General features: G+C 35.6%; 1 protein-coding gene across 10 annotated transcripts in view; it reads left to right on the forward strand.

Moving 5' to 3' along the window:
- Positions 1-24,488, forward strand: part of grip1 (glutamate receptor interacting protein 1) — a 294,443-nt gene that overhangs the window by 194,290 nt on the left and 75,665 nt on the right. For all 10 annotated transcript variants that reach the window (XM_051107533.1, XM_051107527.1, XM_051107530.1 and 7 more), the window contains exons 3-7: positions 13,136-13,271; positions 14,589-14,734; positions 16,331-16,414; positions 17,087-17,162; positions 21,201-21,346. In XM_051107533.1, the coding sequence (XP_050963490.1) occupies positions 13,136-13,271; positions 14,589-14,734; positions 16,331-16,414; positions 17,087-17,162; positions 21,201-21,346 (588 nt within the window). The remainder of the gene's footprint in view (positions 1-13,135; positions 13,272-14,588; positions 14,735-16,330; positions 16,415-17,086; positions 17,163-21,200; positions 21,347-24,488) is intronic.

Consider the following 24,488-nt stretch of genomic DNA (forward strand, 5'->3'; position numbering starts at 1 on the left):
TAATGTGGCAGTGCATCAACTGATGTACGACTGGTTCTCCAGCTATGTGACAAGGCGAACAAATCGCTTGCAGTACTTATCTTCATTTATGACTTGTTACACAAACCCAGCGCCCCTTTTGTGTTAGTTGAGATCCGTTTTGAAGCGGCGTTCATTTTCATGCTAGAGGTGAAAAACGTCTCAGAGGGTGTTGAAATAAATTCCCTGTATAATCTCTCAGTACAGAGCTCTAAGCACATCAAACCCATCTTCAGAAGCGGTTAGCGTTTAGCATGACGGCTTTGGGGCCACATGCCCACGTTCTGATGTAGCTCCACGCCGTAGGCACGGGCTCTTTGGACTGCCGTATTAAACCATCCATCTGAAGACAGATTAGGCGCAGACTGTGATGCTCCTGCCGAGCTCGGTGTGATGGGTTTGCGGTTGAGCGTACCAGAGATGGTGGCACGTCTCATAATGCTTCCTTAGAAAATCGCTTTCTGCCAAGAGTAGGATTAGAAGCCACTGTCACAAAATACTTTACATACATCAGACGTAGAATAATGCCGGAGGAATGCGACTAAATATTATAAGCGGAAATACACAAAGTATGTAAAGTATGCTTTGACTTGCTCGAGTCTTATGCAATCACAATTACTTACTATAAAAATTGCAAGATATACACCCTTAAAAATTAAGGTGCTTCACGATGCAATAGAAGAACCTTTTTTGTCTAACTGGTTCTATAAAGAACCATTAACATCTGAAGAAGAACTTTTTAAAGCACCTTTATTTTTAAGAGCGTACAGTCTTTTTGTAATGGCTTTAAGATGTCCATTGTGCTGAAATTATTTAGTATTCCTGACATGCTGGATAAGTGCTGTTTATATGTTTTGAGGGAACACCAATGTTTATACCAGTTGTTTAACACAGAAAGAATTCATGCTAATGAGTTGTTAATGAATAATAAAATCAATTAAAACAAAAGATTAAAACTGAAGTGCGACTAGAGCCGAGTGGTTTTAGAGAAGCAGGAAGAACAAGTTTTCCGTGTTTAGACTCTCCAAAGACTGTAAATGCAATGTGGTAAGTGTAGATATCCTGAATTTTTAATGTTGGTTTTAAATATATATGCTGGAATAGTGGGAAATGAATTTATGTAGCAACTGATGATGAATTTTGTGCTGTGCCCCTCAACCCTCAATCCACTGCTTTCAGAATTGATTTGTAGATTGCAGGTTTGTAATTCAAAATGCGAATCTTAGGAAGTAGAATTAAAGTTGAATGAAAGTGTGAATAAATCTATAAAGCTGCTGGAAGTGTAGGTTATATGTATTTTTTTTTTTTTTTTTTTTTAGTATGAATAACCCATAAGCCCAAGTTATCGTACACTGCAATTCAAAAGTTTGTAGGATTTGAAAGATGTCTCTTATGATCTCCAAGTTGATTAAACATACAGTACAACAATAATATTGCTAAATGTAATTAGAGTTTTAAATAACTGTTCTATTTTAATATATATTATAATATAATTTATTCCTGTGATGCAAAGCTGAATTTCCAGCAGCCATTACTTCAGACTTTAGTGTCACATGATCCTTTAGAAATCATTCTAAATTGCTTATTTGGAGCTCAAGAAACATTTATTTTTAGGTTCGCTTTCTCAAGCTATTTAAGCTTCTTATTTTTCCTCTTAGACTCAAATTCTGAACGCTACTCCTCCTAGGGCTTTTAAGCTAAAACCACCAAACTCAGCTCAGATCTTCATCTGAGCTGAGTGCTTTATCTTTTCAGACTTTGGTGTGCTTTATCTTGTCAGACTGACTTATGTTTTGTTTTGTTTTTTTCCTAAAAATGACTATTAAAATTGGGAAAAATCCCATAGACTTACATTGATGGGCTGTTCAAATGATTTTTTTTCTAAATCAGCTGTTTTTAGTTGCATGGTTTCTAGCTGTTTTAGCTCTTTTGGTTTAAATCAGCTGTTTTTAGCTGGTTTTAGCTTGTTTTTAGGTGGTTTTCATTAAATGAACTGGTTTTAGTTGATTTTAGCTTTTTTTTTTTTTGCTAAATTAACTGGTTTTACCTGTTTTTTAGCTGGTTTAAGCTGTTTCTGTTAAAGCAACTGGTTTTAGCTGGTTTTTAGCTTTTATAACTAATAAATTATAACTATTTCAAACTGAAAACCTTAAAACTTCAAGCTTTTCAAACTACTTCAACCTTCCAACTTAAAATCTGTCTAAAAGCATTTTTTTAATCTAGTCATTATAAAAATTTTACATATATATATATTTATATATATGTGCAAAAGTCTTAGGCCACTAGTATTTTCATCAGCTAAAAATGGTTCAAAGTCAGTTGAAGTTAGTCTTTTGCTGTAGTGTGTCAGTAGGAAATATCAGTTTACATTTCTAAACATTCATTTTGCCATTAATTGTAATAATCCAGTGAGATTTTTGTGTGGAGCGCAGGCTGTTGTCAGACTCCTTGTGCAAACAGAGATGTGATCTCTCCATCATTCAATCCAGTCTGTCTTAAGAAACAGAAAAAACGGAGACAGACTAAATCCAGAAGAACTGTGGCAACATCTCCAAGACGCTTTAAGAGACCTACACCTACAAAGCTACAGTACTGTTAAAATTTTTTGGCAGTTAGGCACATAAAATGAGGATGCTGTCAAAAACAATGTCATAAACAGATTTTCTTTATCAATGAACTTCTATTAACTAAAATAAATAAGCATTTGATGTGACCATCCTTTTGCGTTTAAAGCAGCTTTTGCCCTATGTGCACTTGTGCATAGATTTTCAGGTAGCTTTGCAGGTAGGTTACTTGAAACATCTTGGAGATGTTGCCACAGTTCTTCTGGATTTAGTCTGTCTCAGTTTTTCTGTTTCTGTTTCTTATGTCATTCCAGAGACAGACTGGATGATTGTGAGATCAGATCTCAGTGTGGAGCACTGGCTGTTGTCAGACTCCTTGTGCAAACAAAAAACTCACTAGATTATTACAATTAATGGCAAACAGAATGTTTGGAAATGTTAACCGATATTTTTTACTGACACACTACAGCAAAAGATAGAAATAACTGACTTAAAACCATTTTTTAGCTGGTGAAAGACTTTTGCACAGTACTGTATATGTGTGTGTATATATATATATATACACACACACACATTATAAATGTTTTTACTGTCACTTTTGATCAATTTAATGTGTCCTTGATGAAAATCCTACTGCAACTTTCATTAACAACAGTTTTTATACTGCATGCACTGTATATGTAGATGTTAAGATGCTAAGAAGCTTTATATTAATTTAACAAGATTGAACCTAGTCTTGATAGTGTAAATATTTTGCATATCGGAATTAAATTAGTGGAAAAGCTGAAAAGATTTTTGTGTTTGTTTTGTATTGTTTCTTCTCATTGAATTTCATTTAACTGCAATGCAGTGAATTCCTCTTTGTCATATTCCAATTCAACACCCTGTTGCGAAATTCAGTTCTACAATCCAAAGTAAATTCAAGTCACCTATATTTATATAGCTCTTTTTTATACAACTTGTGTCAAAGCAGCTTTACAGTATTAAACAGGAAAATAGTGTGTCAGTTTTCAGTCTGCAACACAAGTCAGACTGCGCAGAGGACTCATGTGGTTCCTATGGTCTTGTGCCAATGGCTGTCTAAGCCATAGTACAGCATGTAAAATTATGTCTTTCCATAACCTGCTAGTGAAAATCAGAAGCAAAACATAAAGATGGCTTGGCTAGAACAGCCTGATGACTTAATTTCAGATTCAACAAGTCTCCTTTCTCTCCTAGATTCTATCTCTGTGTTTTTATAACACAGATAGAGACGCCCAGGAGAGTTACTCAATCATGTGAGCCTCAAACCGCTGCGAAATAAAGCTGAGAATGGCTGAAGTCTTTCCACTTGTGCACCGTCACCAATCTTGTTGCACATTTAAATCTCCTCGATTAGTCCTCTGCGTTGTTATTAATATGGATGAGAGGATTAGCAGATTGTTACCTGGAATTTCACAAATGAATCCACCGGGGGTCGTGTTCTCTAACTGGTTATAATCACAATATGTTTTAAGCAACATACAGTACAGAGGAAGCGAGGCCTGCAGTGCGGGAGCATCCCAAAGCTCATTGGGCTGCTGCCGAAGAGATACGGACGCATCATTCATGTATAACCTCAATTTCCAGCTACAACAGTAGCTCACGCTTATCCTAGATACAAGTCCCTTGGCATACACATCTCTTTTTAAATGCCATGTTAGCATTCATTGGGCAGGCACAGAATGAGTAAGAGAGACAGGCTGCTGACAGATGAGTTAGCTGGGGATGGCATTGGGCGCTGGCTTGCAAACCGAAAATGTTGTTGCATCAAAGTGATTCAGCACTTTCAGAGCCGCATGTAATGCAGGGTGCAGCTGCAGAGGCGTCTATTAATTTCGCCTGAGGTCTGTTATCAAGTTGTCAAAGGTGTGAAAGTTTAATAGAGGTTGTGGCTCATTTTAAGGGCTGTTTGTGGTGCTTTCTTGTGAGCAGAGTTTCTTAGGGAAGTTTAGACACTTTTGTTGTCGGGCGTTTCTTCAGTTTCAGACACTGTTATGCCTCCAGGGTTGTTTCTTATTAAAACTAAGCAAAGGTTACATAAAAATGGTCTTGAAACTTTTTGCCCATCATTAGTCCTATTTTTCCCCCATCTTTTCAAATATATTTTTATACACTTCTTATATTTTATTGTACTTTTATGAAATTTCTGTTGACCTACATCAATACTTTCGATGTAATGCTAGCAAATCCATTATTAAAAATAGAAAAACTGTAACAGTCTAAAAAAAAAAAGTTTCAAAAGAGACAATAAAGATGTTTACTGTGTGAAATACATGCACACTACCATTTAAAAGTATAGGCTTGGCAAGATTTTTTTAATGGTTTTGAAAAAAGTCTCTTATGCTTACCAAGGCTGCATTTATTTGTGTCACATGAACCTTCAAAAATCATTCTGATATGTGACCCTGGACCACAAAACCAGTAGCATGGGTATATTTGTAGCAATAGCCAAAAATACATTGTATGGGTCAAATGATCGATTTGTCTTTTAGGCCAAAAATCATTAGGATATTAAGTAAAGGTCATGCTCCATGAAGATATTTTGTAAATTTCCTATCATAAATATGTTAAAACTTAATTTTTGATTAATAATATGCATTGCTAAGAACTTCATTAGGACAACTTTAAAGGCAATTTTCTCAATATTTAGATTTTTTTTTTTGCACCCTCAGATTCCACCCAAGATTCCAGATATTCAAATATGTGTATTTCGGCCAAATATTGTCATATACTAACAAACCATACATCAATCAAATGTTAATTAATTCTGTAAATCTCAGTCTTTTGGAATATATTCTCATGGAAAATACTGACCCCAAATTTTTTGAAGAGAAGGGTTTTTACAAGCTAAATGCATGGAATATTATTTACAGTAATTGCATATAATATGCATAAAATCCTAGCTAAGAAAGTAGCCTTAGCAAGTCAAAGTAGTCATTTCCACAGTCATCACCTAAATGATGGATCATTGTCATCACTGAAATTATTTTTGCATAAAAATGCCAGCTTCTTTGTTGATAGTGTTACTGCACACATTTGTCTATGATGTATATTGTTGTACGTTGTTAGTAAACTAATTCAATGAACTACTTAGAGTGTAAATATAATTAGGAGTTAACTTCAAATCTGAAAGTAGCCGTAGTTGGAGAACCACCTCTAACATTACCCTTCCAAAGCAAACCATGTTTCTCAGCGAGTTTTAAAACTGTCAGAATCAGATGAGTAAAGAGATTGCGAGCAGATGCACGGGCTGGTACTTCATACCTCAGCGCGCCTGTGCGAAATCTTCATGATGAATGCGCTCTAACTTTTTCTCCCACAAGACCCAGTTTGGTGCAGGAGCCAACAGATAGTGTTTTTTATTTGCCTCTGTGTGTTTTGTCCTCCTGTGGAGAGGTTAGTGCAGCATACAAATAAGCGTAGGCAGGGTTTTCAAACATTAAGACAGGAATTTAGCCTTTTAAGTATTGAAATTACACACAGTTAATCAAATTATTGTAGTACTTCTTGCTTGTGGTTGGGTGATGTTAAAGAAGTGCATTGTTGTGGTGTTTTTCCACCATTGTGAGCATGTCTAAACCATCCCTGTATGGGAATATTGATCTCTGTCTTGCATACAACTTCAAAATGGTGTCCATCAGAAGGAAAAACAGCCTTTAAGAAGCACTGCATGTCAATTTTACTGCACTGAATGGAGTTTGATAACACTTAAAACAAATTGCATGTGTCGATGTAATTGTCTGCATGATTGAACATAATCAAAGAGAGCCATTATTCAAACCCCAGATCATTTATTCTCAGATTGCAAATATCATATTCAATTATTAATTTGATTAGTTGCAGTTGATAATTTTTCTTCCCTTTGAAGAGGCCGTTTAGAAATTGGGTAATGAATTCTATCTTTTTTTTCTCATCCCTGTTATAATTGACGTAATTGAAGCAATTGTTTATGAATATGTTTGTTTTTATATCCTGCGACTGTTAGTCATTAGTCATGCCTGGTTCCATATTGAATTATGGCCCAATTTGTCATTTTGTCTGCTAAAAGTTTCAGTGCTGGAAAGCCAATTCTGTGCTGAGCCCACCTGCTAGTACGCCTACAGCCTTCATACAGAGTTAAACCGTGAACTGACAGTGGGCATTTAACCAAATGTTTTCATTACACCTCCGAGCGATGTTGCAGACAAAATAAATCTTTATTCCGCACCTTGCTGCTGTCCCTGTCTGAGCTTTTCATAAAAAACAGAAGCATTTTTCTAAATATTGTTTGTGGTTCTCAGCTTGTGGGTCCTTTCTGATTGCCTAGCAAACAGCAGGGATAAACAATGCTAAATGCTAATAACCAAATCTAAATAAACATAATTAGGACAGAGCCTGAAAGTTTTTAAAATAAAGGAGAAAAGTTTTCTTATAACTTTTATCCACCTGATCTCATGACGAAAACGTATCTGTGAGAACGTTTTCGCATGACACGAAATACGTACCAAAAAGTACTTGTAATCGTTTTCGTACACAGTTATGATTACAGTTCATATGTTTTGCTTTCCGGACGTAACAAGCTTGCTTGGTAGCTCAGGAGACAGGAATTTGGGATGCAAAATCTTTGGGTACGAATCCCGTGAAAAACATGACTCACGATGAAACAGCTGAAAGATGAGAAATCGAAAAACAAGCTAAAACATCATGCTTGCAATTAGGTTTTTACGTCACATTCGCTTTTGTTCATACTATCAGAACAGGTTTAGGTGTAGTGCAGATGGTACTTTATGGTACTCAATGGACATTTCAAGTCAGAACTGCTATGACACCTATAAAACCAACATCACATGAAATGTACCATATGTATGTCATCTATTCATTTTGATATTTACCCAAGATTACATTTTTAGCAGTGTTAATTATTACATTATGTTAAAAAATGACCTTTGAATCTGATTGGCTGAGAAGAGTGCAATATTTGAGTGATATCAACTGTTTCACCATTTGTATCACTTCGCTTGCAGTATTTTTCACAGCGAGTATCATGGAGGATGTCCAAATTCACTATAATTTCATAAATAATACTGGTGTTGTGTTATGTAATATCATTTTAAGAGTTTTTTTAGACGGGAATGTACTTGTTTATACTTAAAATATGCAACAGTGTTGCCAATTCCCACGGAATTGGGCTACTTTCAAACTGTTGCCGCAGGTTATTTTTCATGTCCGTGGGTTAAACCACAATAACGTAATATTTAGCCCCTAGAATGCTAATTTTACCAGAGGAACCCAACCAAAAAATGTGTATTGGACCCCCCTCAAAACTTGATTGGCATACTTTTGGGCTAGTTTTGAGTAGCATTTGGGCGGGTTTTGTTGTGAAAACCTGGCAACCCTGAAAGATAGTGTCTTTTTTTTAGAAAATTTGCTTCAAACTTTTCGGTGATGTGAGATCCAGGGCGTCAGGGGCAGTTCTGGGCTCATGAACCCGCTGAAAGCAGCCTTACCTCAGCTAGATCTTCTGGAATTTGCTGCTGATTCTGCCTCCATAGTGGTTAAACATGAGAGATACTGTAATTTATTTTGGGTAAATCTAACGGGCAGTCTCAGAATGTTTATGGTAATACATCTTTATTAATACAATTATTTAAAATAGTATTATTTAAATGATTTATAAAGTAATCAAATGTGTTTTAAAAAAATTCACTTAAATTAACAGATGGTTTACTTTAGTGCAATGAATGATACAGTTTTGCACTGCCTCTTGTACTGAAAGCACTTTTTTGTTTTTCCTCCTGTGTTTGGTTCTTCAGTGCATTATCTATCAAGTTTGCTATCTAGATCAGTCTGCGATCGCAGATTAACGTTTTCTGTCACAGCTTGAAAAGTGATAACCGTTTTAACCTGCATGTGCCTCAGCTGGCAGAGTAGATGTCTATATCTTGCTCTCTCCGTCATACACTCCATCTGTACGTTTATCTCCTGCTTTGTATCATTCTCGCACATGCTGTCTCAAGCTCTATCTTTCCGTCTCCTCCCCTCAATACCTGTCTGATGGGCACAGCATTCGATCCCGCCACAGAAATCTGTCGGCTTTGAGAAAGCTGATGGCCAATCTCATCACCGTGGCAACATAGCAAAGCAACACTGCCTCATTCAAACAGGAAAGGTGGGAGAGAGGACATGAAATGAAATGAGAGACCACGAGTAATGGGATCAACTTATCAACTTCCACACCTGTCCCAGCGTAGCCCTCAAAGCACAGCTCATTAGATCCCAGCGGCCCTTTTTCTTGCTCTGGGCCGAGATATTACGCTGAACCCTCAGTGAACTGAGAGAACCACGCTCTCCCCAGACAGCTTAAGACAGAGCTTGTAATATGGCCATGGAATACTCTGGCACAAATTGTTTGGATATTGGATGACCCCCAGTGGGCCCTCCAGTGCAGCTGCGCGACAGTGCTCACAACATGCATGGATGTGTTGACTTGGATGGTGTTTACAAAAAAACAATTCTTTAAGACATTTTACAATCAAAGCTATGAAATAAAGATTATATATCAGGGGCGTTTCCTGTGAGAAGGTGCCTCCTCTAAATATTGAATGAGGAAAAAAAATGGCCAAAATGACACAAATAACATTAAAAAGTGTATAAATTGATTTTCTAAAGAAAAATTGTCTGACAGCGACACAGCAGGTAAAGTTACAGAAGGAGTCCATTTCTCTCTCGCCTCCCCAGAGCCTACTGAGTTTTAACAGACCCCCTAAAGCGTGCGGTGGGTTTGTTGGAGAGTTACTGAGAGTGAATGGGGGAAAGTCACGCGAGAGGAGGCAGTGCCTACATCAAGATATAATTGGATATGACTGGTTATATTCGGTTCATGCAATAAATCCCGCCTCGTGTTCGTGCACGTTCCGCGTTGGCGAATCAGTCTTAATGAACAATATAATGGTGTTAACTGGAAGACTAATTGAAAAAACTAAGTAAACAACTCACACATTTAGATATAACCACTACGAAAGCATGATATGTGTAAGTTTTCAGCAAGTTAATCTTCATGTCTGTGACCAACATTTATCGAGCTTTAATGACTGATGATGCGACAAATTTCTGAATAAATGTGAATTTCTGAAATTTCTGAATCAAATGAGATTCATATTTGGCTTTAAGTAGTATCTTAATATTGGCTATAAATCAGTTATAGGCCAAAAATTCTGGCTGATATTGGTGCATCCCTGCTGTAGTGGACTATCTGCTTAAATGGTTGTCTTCTATGCTTAGTTTTTCTTTTTCAAGTCAACTGTCATGTCAGAAGCACAGTTATAAGATATTGTTATGTAAAGTTGCAAGTATTTGTGTTGGAAATGCATAAAGTATGTTTCTGGCCTCAGAAGGCATATTATGTCAACCATATCACTTTTTTTCCCCGTGTCTTCCACATGTAAACGGAGTTAATTTAATGCTGCCACAAACCTCCGAAAGGCCCATAATTTATTCCTCACCCAAATGAGAGGAGAGAGATGACAGCAACATTTATAATTCGTCCCACTGTAATTTTTCGCTGTCAGGCGAATCCCCAGCAGTGCAAAGTTCTTTTTAATCAAATTATTTGATGAAAGCTGAAGGCAAATTGAGCAGTTCTTTTACAATTAATTATCAAAAGACTGGCACACACAACGCCAAGCTTGTTATAGATTGAACTCCCGTTTGAATATTGATTCTCAATTTTTTCTCACGACAAGATATTTTGCCTCTATCACTCCCAAACACACACGCTAAATTATTCAGCACTTCCTGCTGGCACATTATATGTTTGATTTCTCTTTTAATTACTTTGCTGTCTTTGATATATCAGCATGTTTGCACTGCTGGGCTCCATAGGCTTGCCTGGAGGTTCAGGTTCAGGCCAGATATTGAGATCCGTGCTAACCTCTCTCATAAACATATGGCAGCGGTATCGATCGGAGGCAAAGTGCAATGTCAAATCTGTTTCTTCCTCTGCTGAGGTTACTGCACGGGTGATTTGCATGCAAAGGCCGTCGGAGCAGTTATGGATTTTAAAGCGAAACTAAGCTGATAGCTTTGTAACAGATATACAGATCCCATGATTTCATTGTCAGTGCAGAAACTGTTCATCACAAGGGTTGTGAAGACTGACCTAACAGGTTGAAAGTACATGCATGCTGAAAACAAATCTGTAACAAATCACGGAATTAAAAGCAAAGCTTCATTTTGGCATATTTGCATGTAGTTCCTACACTTGGATTAGTGTGAAATGCTTTCATGCTCTATCATGGCTGTCATTTCCGACTACTTGTACCCGTCAATAGTGTTTACCCAGAATATTTATGAAGCTTCTTTGTTGCTAAAGAAGAGCAAGTGTCTTTCATTGTAGTCTTAAAGCTCCAAAGAGGGTCTTTTTGTAGCCCGTGTCCCGTTATTGCCGTCCTCCTGTGGTGAAATGCTCTGCAACTCCGTTCTGTCAGTAACCTCAGGGGGGTTTAGAGCCTCGTCTCCCCTTACTATCTATCCTGCCACAGAAAGACATACGGAGAGAGGAAAGGAAAGCGAATGAACAAACTATAAATCCGGCTTTTCCTTCCAGTCAGGAGAGAGGGATTACAAATGCCTTATTTTTATTTCTTCTCCAGCTCCGACAGCTGATGTAGTGATGGTTGGGTGTGTGAGAGAGAGAGAAAGAGAGAGAGCGCCCTGCTTGCACAGATATGCAGTATGCTTAATGTGACTTTGACGAGCCCACTGAGGGATTGAATGACAACCAGTCGATAGTGGAGTGACGCTTCTGCCTGACCAGCAATATCTGTGCTAGTCGCTGAGAGAGAGAGTGTATATATAAGACAAAATGATGTAAGGTGGGCAGTTGAAAAAAAAAGTTCAAATTTACATTTTTATATAAAGCTAATATGTTTTTTTAATCTATATATTTTTATCTATATATTTTATTATATTTTTTATATCTATCTATCGATCAATCTGTCTATCTATCTGTCTGTCTGTCTATCTATTAAGTTATTCATACGTTTTATTCATCTGTTTATTTTTATTTATTGTTATTCATTAATTTATGTATTCATTATTTCTTTATTTTTATTATTGATTTTTAATTTAACTTAACTTAAAAGATCTTTTTAATAAAAATGTATATAGTTTTACAATAACGATCATGTGTGTGTATTTATTTATGCATTTATTTATTCATTCATTTGTTTGTTCATTCATTCATCTATCAATAATGTCTCTGTGCATATTTATTTTATTATTTTTCATTAATTTATTCATATTTAATTAATATATTCATTTTTATTTATTATTTATTTGACTTTTCTTTTTTTTAAATTATAATTTCATATATTATTTTTAAATATATTATTATTGCTTGTGTATATATAAATATTATTTGTGTTTGTTTTTATAATTATTTCATAATTACATTTTATTTGTGTATATGGTCATTTATTATATTTATTTTATTAATGCACTTTATTCATCTATTTATTTTCATTTATTGTCCTATCCTGTTTATTATACATTTATGCATTCATTATTTGTTTAATTTAATTTAATTATTTAATTTAATTTAATTTTAAAAGTGAGGATGTTTTCAGGTGTTGTCAAAGAAGGTTTTGTCAGTATCTAAAAATGTACATTTTTTTATATATGAAGCTGATTCAAACAATTAAATAACTCTACATTTTTTTTAATTGTAAAAATTGTTTTTGTCTGTGTATATTTATTTATTTATTCTTTTTTATTATTAATTTATTCAGCTTTAATTAATATATTGTATATTTGACTTAAAAATTAACAATTAAAAATGTGTAAATTTCTATATAGCTACACAATAAAAAAATGTGTATACATATTAAATTAATTTGATTATTTCATTAATAATTTAATTTCATCTAATTTTATTTATCTTTAATCATAATTTCATATATTATTTTTTAATATATTATTACAATCTGCCTATGTATGTATGTATATTCATTAATGTACATTATGTACATTTTTGTTTATTTTTATAATTATTTCATAATTACATTTTATGTGTGCACTTATTTATGTTCAAAATGTTTGCAATTTATTCATGCATTAATATTAATCTATTCATCTGTTCATTATTTGAATTATTATTTTTAATTAATTTATTTGAATTATTACATTAAAATTTTTCCAAGTGACAATGTTCCCAGGTGTTGTCAAAGAAGGTATTGCCAGTTTTAGCTCACCTCTGGGGACAACCATGTCCTCGACCTAAGTGCAGACACACACACACACACACACACACACTCTCTGTGCACTCCAGAGTGTATAACTAATTACCAGCTAGGGAAGAACGACAGAGAGAGAGAGATAAAGAGTGAGTGAGAGAGGGCCAGTTCAGGACGCCTGATCACAGTCATTTAGAGGAGAGTGGGGTATGGCAGCGGCTGGCCTCCTCTGCTCCTGTAACCCTCTCATCTCCTGTCTCTGCTCTTCCTCTCCCACCTCCCCCAATGACCCTCCTCCTCTTCCCTCCTTCTGCATTACAGATGAGTTTAAGGGCACTAGCACTGTGGAGCTGATCAAGAAGGAAGGCACCACCCTAGGCCTGACAGTGTCCGGAGGCATCGACAAAGACGGGAAGCCCCGCGTCTCCAACCTGCGCCAGGGCGGCATCGCTGCCAGGTCAGTATTAGCGAGATCGATTTTGCAAAACCACTATGACACTTTCAAAACATTGATGATGAAACTTGGGAAACCTGTTTGGAAACAGTAATTGGCGTTGTTTGCTAAGGCTGTCGTAACTCATCTTGCTTCGGACGTGAATGACATCTAAAATGTTTGATTGGGCTTTCCAGGAAATTCAAGAGGCATTCAAGTCATATCTAGAGAACATAATATCATAAATTTGCACCTAGAAACTACCCAAAAATACTCTAACAACCACACAGCACAGGTAAAAACAACATACTCTGCTGTAGCAACCACTCATATAAGCTTCACATTAGCATCGTTGTGGCTAGCAAGCAAGCACCAATCACATATTCTTTAGGAGATGTATGAATTGACCTTCAGTTCAGTTTTGTAGATGCTAGTGTTGCAAAAAATTCCCCTTCTAAGCTTTGTTTTGTCAGGTTTTTATCTTTTTGTGTTTATGCTAATGATTTTTGCTAAGACAGCTTCAATAGGCGGGCCCAGAGAGATCAATGTGTGCATAGTCTGTTGTGCTGAAGCATTGTCTAGGTATGTTCTCTCTATGTGTGTGTGTGAATAAGGTAGACGCAATCTTTTAATCAATACTGCATAAGCCAGATCTCTTCTCAGATTTCCCTATTGGCTGTCAGGCATGGCAGACGGCCTACTGTTCGCTAGCGTATCAGCCCTCCCCGAAAACACACACACCTCAGAAAATATATCCATATTCATATCCCAGAACAAACACTGCGTGTCATATAGGAAAACGACATTTTATAGCCTCTTCTTCACAGTCACACATACTTTTCTTCTTCAAATCGGTTGTTCGGCTTTAAATGTTTCGCTCCGTATCAATTCTTATATCTTATTACCTCAGAGACACTTGCCCTTATAATTTTACTCAAGCTGAAATAAACTGCCTAACATCAGACTCGTTCTTCTAGAATCTGTTGACAATCAGGCCGGCTTGTAAAACGCGAGCGCTTTCAACTGAGTGTATGTGTGTCAGAGAAAGAGCGAGATGGAGACCGGAGCAGCCTGTCTTGATCTCACTAGATGCTTCCTTAGAACAAAGTGTTCCCTTCATAGGCTCAGATCAGCTATCAAAGCGCCTCCGAGATCGACCTGACTCCATCTCCGCCTTATTTTCTGCCTGTCTTTATTTCTTCTCGTTCTTTGTTCGCTCTTTTCTCTCCTCCGTGCCTATTTACCGTGTTCTTTCTTCCTTCTTGCGGTTATGCAATGTCCTCCTCTCACATTTTCAACTGCAAATGTATAGAATCTATTTCTTGGTTTGTTTATGTGCAGGAGTGACCAGTTGAACGTAGGGGACTACATTAAGTCTGTGAACGGTATCAACTTGACAAAGTTTCGTCATGATGAGATCATTAGTCTGCTGAAGAATGTGGGCGAGAGGGTCGTCCTGGAGGTCGAGTACGAGCTGCCGCCAGTCTGTGAGTGAGATTAGAAAATCAACCATATTACTTTTTATAACACAGATGGAATACTTGATTCTGATTGGGCAGTTGCAGCATTCTGCAAGTAAATGTTGTTGTTTAATAAACACAAAACTTTAAGTTGATTCCTACACATGGGATCATTTCATATACAGAATATATATTTTAGATGTAATTTATACTAATGCTTTTTAATATAATATAATATAATATAATAATTGTATTTAATAATTTCTAATTGTATTTATAATTGTATAATTTACATATTTATGTATATTTTAGTGCTGTCAAATCACAATTAAATTTTCGCAATTTAAAAATATACTGTGTATATGTATTATGTATATGTAAATACACACATACAGTATATATTTTAAAAATAATTACATGTATATATTTATATTCATTAGTGCTGTCAAATGATTAATCGCAATTAATCGCATCCAAAATAAAAGTTTTTGTTTACACAATATATGTATGTGTACTGTGTATATTTATTATGTACATATAAAATACACACATGGATGGATATATTTAAGAAAATTAAATATAATTAATATATATGTACTAATATATAATTAATAATTAATATAATAATTATAATTTAATATATTTATATATAATATTAATTATATGAATAAAAATATATGTAAATACATAAAAATTAAATTTATATATATTGTGTGTGTGTGTGTGTGTTTATATATTCATAGTAAACACACAGTATACACATATAATGTAAACCAAAACCTTTATTTCGGATACGATTAATCGTGATTAATCATTTGACAACACTAATATTCATATAATTTATATTATATATTTAATATATGAATATAACATATTTGTCTTAAATATATACATGCGTGCATGTGTGTTTATTTATATACTGTATATATAATAATATAATATAGGTGATATATAAAATGTTAAAATTAAATGCTGTGTCTGTGTATTTAATGTTTGTGTGTATATAATATATAATTTATACATTTATTTATATTTTTATATAAATAATTGTGCACATGTATTTGTGTTTTACATATATTAAATTGTATATGTGTAAAATATAATTTAATAATGTCTATCAACTGTTTGTTTATAAGCAATTTTTACAATTCGATAAGAGAATTTTATTGAAATTCCAAAGTTCCAAATAATAACAAATAATATTAAAACATGTATATGTAGATTGCATGTGTATACGTGTGTTTATGTGTATGTATGTAATTTATACATTTATTTGCATTTTTATGTTAAAAAAAATATTTTTACACATACACTGTATATATTTTACATTATTTGTGTAGTACAATTTAATAATAGCATGTATAAGAAATATATGGATTTATTCAATCTAAATTAAATCTTTAATCTTCTAAAATTCTTAAATTATCTGAAACAAGTTAGTTTCAATGATATGACATAATCTTGCAAAATGGAGATAAAATGAGACATGTTTTATATCAGTAATCTTACGCTGAGTTTCCTCACTCTCAGTGATGTAAACAGCAATTCAATGTGTTCATTTATGTGTTCTGGTAATGCATTGAAATCTTGGCAGAACTTTGAACTGTTGGTTTCCTTCCTCAGCTGTACAGGGCTCAGGGGTCATGTTCAAAAACGTAGAGGTGACGCTGCACAAAGAAGGCAATACATTCGGTTTCGTCATCAGAGGTGAGTGCCTCTATAGACTTCCTCACATCCCAGTTCAAATGTCTTTGAGCTCACCTCATCAACACACTTTCATTCACATCTACATCAAACAAAAAAGACCACTTTTCTCGGAAGATTCCTTTCTCTGCCCATGGGCCCGGTGAAAAGAGACGAAGCAGCTTTCAGTCGTGCCGCTAACGCTCAATTTCCAAATATTTACCAAAGCAGCATTTTAGACTTCATTAAAAGAAAGAGACCATTATTCGGATCCATCTAGAGTAGGAAGTCTTTTGAAGAGAGAGAGAAAAAAGATTTCCTGTCAAGGTCTTGGTTAGCTTTGCTCCTTTTCTCAAATCTGTCTCAAAGAGGCATTTTGAGGACTTTCTTTTCATCTTTGAGACTCCATTTGTGAATTCAATGGTATGCAATTTTATAGCGAGCAGCCGCTTGAAAAATGTATAATCTAGTGCCTTTGTTGAGAATAATATGGAAATTTCTGTGAGGTGAGCAAATGGCCCTTAGTATGTGGCTCTACCCTAGTATTTGTAACCATAATTTACCTCACTGGCCAAGTGCACAGTAGGTTAAATGTATGTAATGTTGAGTAAATATCCTGGAGTGTAAATGCAAGGTTTGGTTATGTGGCTACATTTGTTAAATGTGTCAAAACAACTTGTTTTTTCCACGGTGTAGGAGGCGCCCATGAAGACAGAAACAAATCTCGTCCGGTTACCATAACAACCATCAGACCCGGCGGTCCGGCTGACAGGTGAGCTGGTCTTGACCTGGATTCATCATCACTGACGTTAAAGCTCTTTTCCAAAACACAAACAGAATCCTAAATGAAATGGACTGAGAAGTGACTGATTTTAGACGCTCTACATAGTCAGATCGAGTTTGTGCATCATACAAATAGCACAGACTCGCCTCACAATTGATTTCAGTGGAGTTTGGTGTTAGCGTTTTGCTAAGCTAATGTCTGGAGACTCTAATAAGCATAAAAATACATACAGCACTCACAATAATTACGTTAAATGCTCAAACATGTCACTGTCTTTTAATAAAACCTTCTTTAATGCCTAAGATGTTTCGCTCGTCTCAGATGGTTTGAGCTAGTTTAAGTTGGATTCGTCTGGTGTAAGCTGTTCTCCAAACTGGTTTGGTTAGGCGGCCCAGCTTAACCAGCTGAAAAGTGGCCTAAATTTGTTTAAAATCCACCAGTAGGTCATTCTGAATGTCATAGTGTGGTATAATACGTTTGTCAGGGTGAACTGTAAATATATAAGTAGATTATATAAGTATTTTATATTCAGTCTTTATCTTTTCCCAGGGTTACAGGTTTTCCTTCCCTAAGGATGCAGCTTTATAATTTGGCCAAAAACGTATCTGCAGGGTTAGAATAATTAATTTCCTTATAGTATGGATCAGCATTAAGTATATCAGCATAAGTGAGTCTTCTGTAATCGTGTTAATTACGTTAACGGAAACTATGATGACTTTTTCCTTTGACTAAAATGAGACTATGACGATACGACAGTAGGCTGGGTTGCCAGGTCTTCACAACAAAACCTGCTCAAACGTGTTCCGGGGGATAAAATACCCATTTTTTGGCAGGGTTGCATTCCAGGGGCTAAATATCACGCTCTTGGAGTCGCTTCAACCCGCGGACATGAAAAACAACCTGCGGCAACAGTGTTAAAGTAGCCCAATTCCGCATGAAAACGCATATATCAACATGCAGTATAACTGACAATAAAAGACGAGAATGAAATGTGTTTTAAAAAATAAACAATTTACCAAAATGCATCCTGTCAATAAAGGCATAAAAAAGCCGATAAATAAAACATTTTAAAAAAAGATGGCAAAATATTATTGCAGACTGCTGTACACTCCTCTACTATGCTTTCATGTGGTTCATGCGGTTGCCAGATATGAAGAGTTCTAACCCCAAATCAGAGCCTCTCTGTTAAAAGGATGCTTTTTCTGCCTGGTGTTTTGCTTATATATTGCAATCTCGCAACCATGCATTTGCTCTTCATTGCGGAAGCATCAACGATAATCTGAAAACAGACAAACAAGTAAGATGAAGTTTAGCAATCTCCATGTGAGATGTTCGGGCCTAAATGATAGCGTCATTAAGTCTGTTCTGTCATGAGATCTCGGCTATTTGGTTTGCAATTGTGGCTGCTGAATAAATACATTTACTCAAGCGCTGTTGTTTTAATGAAGAAACATCACTGCAATTTGGAATTATTGGAATTACTATTAGGAATGTTACTGTTGTAATATTTTATGTTTGTTTTACCAATTTTTGTAATGTAAACAGAGGATGCATAAGTCTTTTATATAATAATTTCTACAATAAATAGCCTATAATAAATCAGTACACTAGATGAGATGAAATAAACCATGTATGAGTCAAAATGTTGATTTGTGCTTATTGGTGAAAGTGCAATACCTACTGTAAAATGCAAAAATATATTTTTCAAATGACAACAATCATTACGATTATAATTTTGAGCCAAACCAATTTGTATCAGTTAAGCATTATACAACAGAAATGTGACTAAGATTTTATTGACAAAATCTAGTTTTCAATTACTTGCATGTGACATTACATGTTAAAATAGTTATTTTTAACCCATGTGCATGTGTTTTTCTCTCTGTGGTACATTGTAATGAGTTGGATTTTTATCTTTAACAGTCCATCATAGTTGAACTGTAGTCGTTTCTGTGAAATGGCAAGATATTGCTTGATGAAAATAGTGTTTCCCAGTCGGAGTTCCTTTCGGAACCGGAATAGATTGCTCCGTAACTTCAGCACTCGCTTGAGAATTGCAAATGGACCGGCGTGATATTTCACTCGCTCTGGCGTTTGAACTGCTCTGTTATTACCGTCATTACACGCCAGCCCGTCTCTCCCTTTTCCCCTCAAACCTTATCAATATTCATTTTGCACACTGGTAATTTCATTTCTTACCGAGAGAGTATTCCCATTTCTTTTGTTCAGTGGCATGGCTCCTGTTTTTCTGGGTAAATATTGTGTTCTGTTCCTCTGCAATTTAGTATTGACTGGCCTCTGACATCTCGCAGTGACAGAGAACGGCCCCTTTGGAAAAATAAAAACAGCAAATTTCATTTCGTTCCAGTCATAAATACAGCCTCTAACCAACACTCATCTCTTGTGGTGCTCCTTGTTATTTTGGGGTTAAAATGTTTTTTGAAACTGTCGTCACATAAAACTCAATAGTCTGACACAGCCAGACTTGAATAGAAAGATTTATAAACCTACTAATCACAGTTTACTTTGTGTTTGCATGCTATTCTATTTATTGCAAGTAATGTTGAAGTCGAAGTAAATTTTTGACATTCATTTCTTACTCTTTGTAATGTCTTTACTGTCACTTTTGATCACTTTAATGCAAACCTGCTGAATAAAAGTTTTACATTTTTGTATAATGGTATATATATATTTGTATGTATGTGACCCTGGACCACAAAACCAGTCTTAAGTAGTACGGGTATATTTGTAGCAATAGCCAAAAATACATTGTATGGGTCAAATGTATCAGTTTTTCTTTTATGCCAAAAATCAGTAGGATATTAAATAAGGATCATGTTCCATGAAGATATTTACCGTAATTATATCAAAACTTAATTTTTGATTAGTAATATGCATTTCTAAGAATAGACAACTTTAAGGGTGATTTTCTCAATATTTTGATTTTTTTTTGCACCCCCAGATTTCAGGTTTTCAAATAGTTGTATCTCGGCCAAATATTGTCAATGGAAAGCTTAATTGTTAAGCTATCAGATGATGTATAAATCTCAGTTTCAAAAAAATGACCCTTATGACCTTATTGACTTTGTGGTCCAGGGTCACATATTATTTTACTAACCCCAAAATTTAAATCATTAACATTCTGCTCATGAATATTTATAAAGGTTCTTTACTGGCATTGATGGTTTCATGTAGAACCTTGAATATCCATGGAAACTTTCAAATGCAGAAAAGGTTCTTAATAGTGGAAAAATGTTCTTTAGATTTTTAAAATGTGTTTTAAAATGGTTCAGTTAAGAACTGTTTACTGAATGGTTCTTTGGGGAACCAAAAATGGTTCTTCTATGGCATCACTGCAAAAACACCCCTTTGGAGTCTTTACTTTTAAGAGTTCTTGCTAGTAATCTATTTTAAATCAAACTGACTAAAGATTTGACACCACTACTCTGGAAGACTAAAGCAAATCCAGTTATTAATTCTTCCTCAGAAGCAATCATTGTTGCGGCTGTATCTCGTAAAAACATCTTTGTTTCCAGGCAGACTGATATAAAACGGATGTCAGCCAATCAGATTGGCACTAGATAGATCAGCCAGAATATGCCAGTTTTGTGTGCAGTGTGCATCCGACGGTTCAAGAACACTGAGTTCCAGATGCTCCAATAGAGATGGTCACATTTTCCCCATGTTCTTGAGTACGTCCGAAGGTACATGAGTTTATTTTTATATCTTTTGTGCTTCAGTACGGTTCCTGACCTTAATAGTTTAGGAATTACTGTGGATTCAGAAAGGTCTCTGGTGTGTTGAACACAGACGTAACCTGCCTGCCATGATAACAGATGGAATGTGTGGAATTGTAAAGCCTGTAACCTTTCCGGCATTTTAAAGGCTTATTGTTACAAGCAAACAAGCGGAGGGCACAATACAAATGCTATTGTATCTCTGGATGCCTCTCTTGTGTACTGCACATTTCTTCTCTAATTCAGAAAGGCAATTTCAGTCTTCATTGTATTTTGTTTTCTCTCACAGGGAAGGTACCATCAAACCCGGCGACAGGCTGCTAAGTATTGACGGAATTCGTCTGCATGGAGCGTCTCACGCAGAGGCCATGAGCATCCTCAAACAATGCGGCCAGGAAGCCACTCTCCTCATAGAGTACGATGTGTCAGTCATGGGTAAGGACACACCCACTTTAACTAACCCTACCCTCAGACAATTTACATGTTTTTTTTTTTTTTGTTTTGTTTTTTTTTAGCAAAAAAAGATATTATTTATCCAAAGTTCTGTAATGAAACTCTACATGGTGCATTTCGGTTCTAACTCAGTCTGGCATAATGACATCATTATTCACATGACGCAGCTGATTGGTTTCTTTTTATATCAGCAACCAATGAGCTTGCTGCTCAACATTCAAATACTACTACTACAACTAGTGCTTCTAGTGCTTGCTGTAGCAGTTGCAGCGTGTTTCAGAAACCCTCCACCTCCCCCAGCTCCACCTGTATAGAACTGCTACACCTTACAAAATCTGCAAAATGTTAATTAATTTCAAAATGAGAGGGATCATACAAAATGCATGTTTTTTTTTAAATTTATTTAGTACTGACCTGAATAAGAGTTTTAATATGAAAGATATTTACATATAGTCCACAAGAGAAAATAATCGTTGAATTTATAAAAAAAAAAAAAAAAGAAAAAAGACCTTGTTCAAAAGTTTACATATGCTTGATTCTTAATACTGTGTTGCTACCTGAATGATCCACAGCTGTGGATTTTTTGTTTGTTTGTTTGTTTGGTGATAGTTGTTCATGAGTCCCTTGTTTGTCCTGAACAGTTAAACTGCTTGCTGTTCTTCAGAAAAATCCTTCAGATCCCACAAATTCTTTGGTTTTTCAGCATTTTTGTGTATTTGAACCCTTTCCAACAATGACTGTATGATTTTGAGATCCATTTTTTCACACTGAGGACTCACATGCAACTATTACAGGTTCAATCGATCAATGATGCTTTAGAAAGAAAAACTATGCATTAAGAGCCAGGGGTGTAAACTTGAACAGAATGAAGATGTGTACATTTTTCTTATTTTGCCTAAATATCTTTTTTTATTTAGTACTGCCCTTCAAAAGCTACAAAAGATGTTTCCCAGAAGGCAAAATAAGTTAAATTTACCCTGATCTTCCAATTCCAAAAGTTTTCACCCCCCCGGCTCTTAATGCATTGTGTTTCCTTCTGAAGCATCAGTGAGTGTTTGAACCTTCTGTAATAGTTGCATATGAGTCCTCAGTTGTCCTCAGTGTGAAAAGATGGATTTTAAATTCATACAGTCATTGTTGGAAAGAGTCCAATACAAAAAAAAGCTGAAAAACCAAAGAATTTGTGAGAACTGAAGGATTTTTCTGAAGAACAGGACAAACAAGGGACTCATGAACAACTAAACAAAAAACACAGCTGTGGATCATTCAGGTAACAACACAGTGTTAAGAATAAAGTGTATGTAAACCTTTGAACAAGGTCGTTTTTAAAAATTCAACTACTATTTTCTCTTAAGGACTATATGTAAACATCTCTTATGTGAAATATCTTATTCAGGTCAGTACTAAATAAAAATAACATGCATTTTGTATGATGCTTTCAGATTCTGCAAGGTGTATGTAAACTTTTGACCTCAACTGCAAGTGCAGCAATAGTATATTTTTACATGCTCACAGCAGCATGTCTGTGGATGTTCCTGTTTGGCTCCTTTCAAGTACTTTTAAAAGTTTTGCTTAATAGCCGTAACTTTGTCAAGAAGGTGCCCTTCGTGCTTTGTTGAAGACCGGTTGTTCTGTTGTGTTCTGGAAACATCTGTTGAGGCCTAATCATTCCAGCTGGAAGACCATTACAGTATTTGTAAACACATATCGACTGAAAACAGCAATTACAGAATGTAACATTTCAGCAATTTTGAAAGAAATCACATATATGTTATTCAGCCCTCAAATGTCGATATGTTTTTGTAGCGTTTGTAAATGTCAGGGAAAACATGCTGTGGATAATGACAGAGTGCCAAAGAGCTGAAAGAGGTGCACAAAGAACAAGAAAGGGGTTGACAGCGAGTGAGCTGAACTGAAATGAAAAGGAAATTTGCTAATATTTGAAGTGGCCCGTGGCTGTAACTCATCTTTCCAATGTCTTTTCGGGCTCTGACCCGGAAGTGATAGATTGTCTTTAGATTCTGCTGTGCCCACTGGAAAGGCACATCCTGCTTCACTGCACTGATATGCCCATCCGTTTGAACAGCACTGTCTGAACCACATAAAACGCTAACTACCCTACAGTGTCTGTCGACTGCGTTTTTGGTCAGTGCACTTTCCTTCTCAGTTTAAGTCTTGCTGTGTAACTGACAGATCATTCTGTGCTGGATTTCTGTCTGAAATAAAGCACTTTCTCCCCACCTAAAACATTTTATACCCTTTTCTACCTTCTTTCCTCACCTTACACTTTCTCTTTCTGTTTGATCAACTGTCCTGCTTGGTACAGTATATATTCATTGGTGCAGAAGACAGAAAAATCAACGCGAACATTTTTTTTTATATAAAGATGATTTTCTGTTCAATAATTCAGTCAGTTGTCCAATTTATGAGTGAACTGTTCAGATTCACTCAAAAGGGCAAATCTCAAAAATGATTTATTTATGAATCATTAAAGTTATTAAATTTGTTGTTTTAAGCTTTTTGTTGGTTTTGATTCCTTTTGAGATGACTAGATTTAATCTCCAAAATCATTGAACAGTGGTAAACATGATCACTCCTCTTCTGTAAAATATGACTGTATATAATCTATGATTGCTTTCAGTATACATCCAATAAAATATTCATATATGCACAATTAAAGTCGGAAAGAGGCCAGCTTTATTTATGAGTCTGTGACTGATGTCACTGACTTTGGCTCTCAGCGATTGACTGCTGGCCAGCTTTTTTCATATCTCATTTGCATGATATTAAGCATTATCTTGTATTTGACACCGCTTGCTCTGCACCACAATCTCCCATAGAGAAGGAACTAAAAATGGCTGCTCAGCTCTGCACCAGTGGACGCATACAATAACGAGGTTTGATTAAAACTAATCGCCAGAGACCTAGCATGCATTGTGCATTCATCACAATTTACAACCTCTCTTCCTCTCATTGCCACACGCTCCTGCGTCGCCGAATGCTCCTTGTGAGCTTCTCGATCAAGCCCTCATCAGTGTGATGTGCTTAACGGTGGCACGTTAATCACCAAGGCTATGTCACCCGGATGGCACCCATGTGATTGAACAATTTCCTCACCCCTGGC

This window comes from Labeo rohita, chromosome 4 (assembly GCF_022985175.1).
Source record: "Labeo rohita strain BAU-BD-2019 chromosome 4, IGBB_LRoh.1.0, whole genome shotgun sequence".
NCBI lineage: Eukaryota > Metazoa > Chordata > Actinopteri > Cypriniformes > Cyprinidae > Labeo > Labeo rohita.